General features: G+C 40.4%; 1 protein-coding gene across 1 annotated transcript in view; it reads left to right on the forward strand.

The window, feature by feature from the left end:
* Positions 1 to 2,032, forward strand: part of il13ra1 (interleukin 13 receptor, alpha 1) — an 8,965-nt gene extending 6,933 nt beyond the window's left edge. The window contains exon 10 of the mRNA XM_031851418.1: positions 1,212 to 2,032. Within this exon, the coding sequence (XP_031707278.1) occupies positions 1,212 to 1,307 (96 nt within the window). The 3' untranslated portion in view covers positions 1,308 to 2,032. The remainder of the gene's footprint in view (positions 1 to 1,211) is intronic.
* The last annotated feature ends 3,084 nt before the right edge of the window (positions 2,033 to 5,116 follow it).

Raw genomic sequence — 5,116 nt, forward strand, 5'->3', positions numbered from 1 at the left:
GTCAGAGTGGAGCGGAGCAGGAAAATCTTCTGTGATTTTTCCAAACAAATTGCTCCAGCTCCCACAATTTTTACTCTTTATACACCATTTTTGGCCAAAAAGCTTGGAAATGTTGTGCTGTCGCACACAGATGTCTGTGGAATCCAACGGACTTACAGATGTGGCTCAAAGAGCCACAGAGCGACATGAACTCCAACCAACTGCTCCATTAGACTCCATGTTAAATCTGACCACTCATTTCTCAAAGAAAGCAGACGGTACCAGTTTTGCATATTGCGCTGGAGCTCACATTTTTAAGACCACAAACATAAAAAACACATCTCCGCGTTTGCCAGAGTCTTATCTCTCTCACGGTATCCATATTTTATTGATTAGTCTCATGGTTTTGGTATAGAGGGCATATGTTTGACAGGTAGTTTTGTTGGAAATCACTGTTCACTCTCTCTCTTAGTTAGCCTCTAACACACAGGTGCTCCAATCACCAACATGCACACAGGTGTTTATATGAGCTCATTAGTGATGTTGATAAACACACAGAGGCACTGAGACACACACGCACATACACTCCTCTCCCTCTATCTCGCTGTCTGTCTCTCTCTCTCTGCATGTTCTGTCTCCTCTCACCCACCCAGTCCCACCCTTTCAAAATAAAAGCCCCACAAATACAAGATTCAATCCAAGAGTATGAATCTAAAATGCAGAAAAGAGAGTAGCGCTATCTCAATTGAACCTGAATGACACTGCCGGTAACATTGGCGTGTGTATATATTGCGATTTCTTCGGGCAGTAGAAGCCACACTGTCAAAATTTCTTTAGGAATTTTCTAGTTTTTTCTAACACACATCCGTTTCCGACCGTCCACACGCAACTAAAACCCCGGAGTTTTCAAATACCTCCAACCTCGGGGGAGTTTTCAGACTCCTCCGTTTAGGGTGCTCCAAAACTCCGGCGTAGTGTGGCCGCTCAGTGTAAACATAGCAAATACGGAGTAAAAACGGAGTAATGTGGACATGGCTTTAAGTCTGGGGTTAAAGCACGGTGAATAGGGTAACTAATAGGTATCACCATGAAACTCCCCCAGTTGATACTTACATTAACACAATTATGTTTTGTATTACAACTTTTCTGAAATGTCATGTTTGAATATTCAAATGAGGCATTGATAGAATTCTGTTATTTATTTGTATTTATTTATTACTTCTTTTTCTCAGAGCACTGTTCACAAGCTGTACGTCCCGCCAGAGGAAGAGGACAACTGTAAAATCACTCTGGTGGTTGATGCCCTCATCAACAGACTGGACTTCTGACACATCATCTGCAGTGGCAACACATTCAATCTGCAAAATCTCCCAAAAATTCTTGTTTCCCAATACTGGCTCAACACAAAAATGTGGAGATTTAACTGATGAATCCAAGAGATTGATCGCTTGTAGGCTCGACCTTCACGTCTTTAGAAAAACCACATGGTCTGCACAGATTCAACCGCAGCGTTGTGGCCTGATTGTTTGATGCCTGCCTGGACAAACGTCAGGGGAACACTTGTGCCCTCTTGCACAATCTTATAACTGAGGCCTTGTTACATGTTTCAGGGAGCTCTCCCTATAGGATCTCACTGATAGAGTTTACTGTGCTGGGCACAGACACTTTTTAAAATATGTCATAGAGTAAAGAGATTTTTTAGCTTTGAGTTATCTTTGTTTTAACCCTTTATGTGCCGCCTAAGACCACATGACAGTAGTTGCACATTGAAGCCTGCTGATCTACTTAAAGTCGTTGGCCTTGCTGGATCTGAGGTCTGAGATTGCCCAAGTTATGCTTTAACTTCTCCAATGAATGCATTTGTTTCCACGTTTAGTGCAGCTGTGAGGTGTTTGTAGAGCTGATGAAATACTGATGTGTCAATAATGGTGTTGTACAAGCAAAAAGGTTGAATATTTTGTTGATGTGCCCAGACTGGCTTCTGCTTTGTGCTTTCATTTTGTCACTTCCTTTGATAGTTTTTCAATAAAACAAACACAACAGATATGTTACATATTATTATGTCATATTATGATTCTGTGCATGAAATTTTACAGTATTTTCCTTCCAAACACTCGGTAACAAATCGCAGCCTCTTTCATGGCGAACGGCACGAAATGTGCGTGACATGGGCGCCACATAAAACGAAGGTCATTCAATGTCAGTAGACCATTTTAGTAGCTTTTCATCATTAATGTCTTTAGATCATCTTGACCAAATTTGAAGTTGATCGTATAAATTCTGTGGGAGGAGTTAAAGTACAATGCCTGAAAACGATGAAAAATGCCTAAAAATGCAAAGAAATGGGAGTATTACTGCATCGCCCCCTAGTGGTTGTATGGAATGAAAATTTGAGGGCATGTTACAGCACACAATGTGAACATATGCTACATATTTCGTGAGGATAGGCCACATGGTTTTGAAGTTATATATATTGCTGTAGAAGGCCACGCTCCTATGAAATTCATTGGTCCATATATTCTTAATGCAATAAGATATCAACATTTTCATAACTTTTGATGATATAGATCCAATAATGATTCACAAAAAAATTGGTACCAATCAGATACCAGGGTCTAGGAGAAGTGAATTTTCTATTTTTTTTTTACAACATTCAAAATGGTGGAAAATTTTGGTAGGCAGAGCTTAGGGTCCCAAGAGGATTTTTTGTAGAACTCATTCAGTTGCTCATGACCGTAAAATTTTAAGTCATTTGGACATACGGGCTGTCGGGGCTTGCATTTCCAACTTCTAGGGGGCACTAGCAAGCAATTTTGTCATGCTCGAGCATTGGACCCATAAAATATCAAATTTTCCCGCAATCCTGATATGCTTGCCAAATATGGGGATGTTGGGGACATGATAAAGCCCCCAAAATGGCGTTTCATTCGAGAGAAAAAGAATAATAATAATTCCTACAGTTTCAATAGGGACCTCGCGGCCCGACGTTGTCGGTGCTCGGGCCCTAATAATAATAATAATAATAATAATTCCTACAGTTTCAATAGGGACCTCGCGGCCCGACGTTGTCGGTGCTTGGGCCCTAATAAACAGAAAAAGATCACTGAATTTTTCAGAAATATCCATATCACCTTTATCTGTGCTGGTCTCTATAACATTTTCTGAGTCATGCACGTGAGGGCCACAGTCATATGATTCAGTTGGAACAGCTGATGACTGAGGAGAAGCAGATTCTCTGTACATGTCACGAATACTGCTGTCTGCTATTTGTGTCTCCGTGACATGTGGGCGGTAAATGAAGATCTGACCGTGAAAACATTTTACCATCCACTCACTTTAATAATTAGCTACTTTGTGTCTGGACACGTGCGTTCACATAACGCCATAGCACATTTATGAGCGGTAACATTAACAGACATGGCGCATTTATGAGCGGTAACGTTAACAGACAGTTTATTAGCGGTAACGTTAACAGACATAGCACATTTATAAGCGGTAACATTAACAGACAGCTTATAAGTGTCATAACCCGGCTCCTAGGCCATGACAAATACGGCAGAGACACAACAAATGATGGTAACGTAAAATGTTTATTTGACTAAATAAAGAAATAGTTAACTTTATAAAGTGTGTCAATCAATAACATCAGTAGTGTCACCGTGAATGCCTGTGGGATGAAGTGTGGGTGTTGTCAGCGAAACCAAAGGAAACCAAAACCATAATAACCGGCAGCAACTGGCTGGGTTCACTCCACGTACGCTGGAGAGAAAACCCGCCCCGAGCAACGCTAGAGCAGGGTTTTTATGCCCTCCCTGTTCCCGGACCAGGTGCTCTGCATCAGGTAATCTGCTCTCTAGGGACAGAGGGACAAAAGCATACTTGCAGTGATTAGAGACAGGGGCCGTCACATAAGCGGTAACGTTAACAGCCGTCCTAACAGTAACGTTAGCTAGTAACTAACGTTAGTTAGTAACATTTCAAACCCAGCTGGCCAGTTGTTAAGCAAGCCCAACATTTTGTTCAGAGAAAATACAAAAACTTTTCATGACTCTTTTCAGTTTATAATTTTTGAAAAAATGTTTGCTATGAGCACAATATATTTGATCAGTGATTTATTTTTTTATGTTGGCAGCTGTGTGGATTAATTTTGACATAATGTGTAATGTTGTGGTCAAAAAAATCATATTTGTTAAAATAAATTCATTGCATCTAACTGAGTATTTGTATTGAGTTAATGCAACTTGAATGGTTCAAGGCAATCAGTTTCCTTAAATGAATTGAGTAGCTGCTATACCATTTTGAGTTGTTGTAACATAAGCTATTCAAGTTAGTCAGACTTAAATCATATATTTGCTGTTACATCATTTTAATGAGTTCATACAAACATTACAAATAAGTTTAAATAACTAATATGTTTTAAGTTCAATACAAAGAATAGAGTTAGTACTAGTCATTTATTTACTTAAGTATACCTAACAATAAATACTTGAGTTAGGAGTACTCCATTTAAGCAATTTTTTCCACTAAAAGGATTTGAGTTATTTAACTTAAATGGTTCAAGGCAATTGGTTTCCTCAAACTATTTGAGTTGACTTTACTCATCAGGTTTTACAGTGTGGGAGGCAGTTTAGATCGTCTCCTGCGAGCTAAACGCAGGCTGCTGATTGTGCCGGCCTCCGGGATTCTGCTCCACCTTTTCGTCGGTGGGTTAGGTGGGTGAGGACGTGTCTTCAAAGGGTCTGAAGAACAGAGGGAATCCAGGTACGTTGTGTCCAGTGTCGAGTTCATCTGAGAGACGGATGAGCACAGATTCCTACATGTCCCACAATGCAACTCGATAGCGTCCCATGTCTTTCAAACTCTGCAGCCACAGTCGTACATTTTAGCCATAAAAGTAGCAATACCACAACAGTAATACTCATGTTACAAGTAAAAAGCAACAAAATGGTTCAAATAAAACCCTGGTTAGATTGTTCTGCTCATCGTAGGTCGACCTCCTGCTCACAAAAAGCAACGAAACACAACGTTTACAGCACGTAGTGTCATGTTTTATCACCTCTCGCTCTTGTAAAAGACGGTCAATGGGCTCTGGGTCTGAAGAACAGAGGGAATCCAGGTACGTTGTGTCCAGTGTCGA

Source organism: Anarrhichthys ocellatus, unplaced genomic scaffold (genome assembly GCF_004355925.1).
Source record: "Anarrhichthys ocellatus isolate YVR2014 unplaced genomic scaffold, GSC_Weel_1.0 scaffold11, whole genome shotgun sequence".
NCBI classification, from domain to species: Eukaryota; Metazoa; Chordata; class Actinopteri; order Perciformes; family Anarhichadidae; genus Anarrhichthys; species Anarrhichthys ocellatus.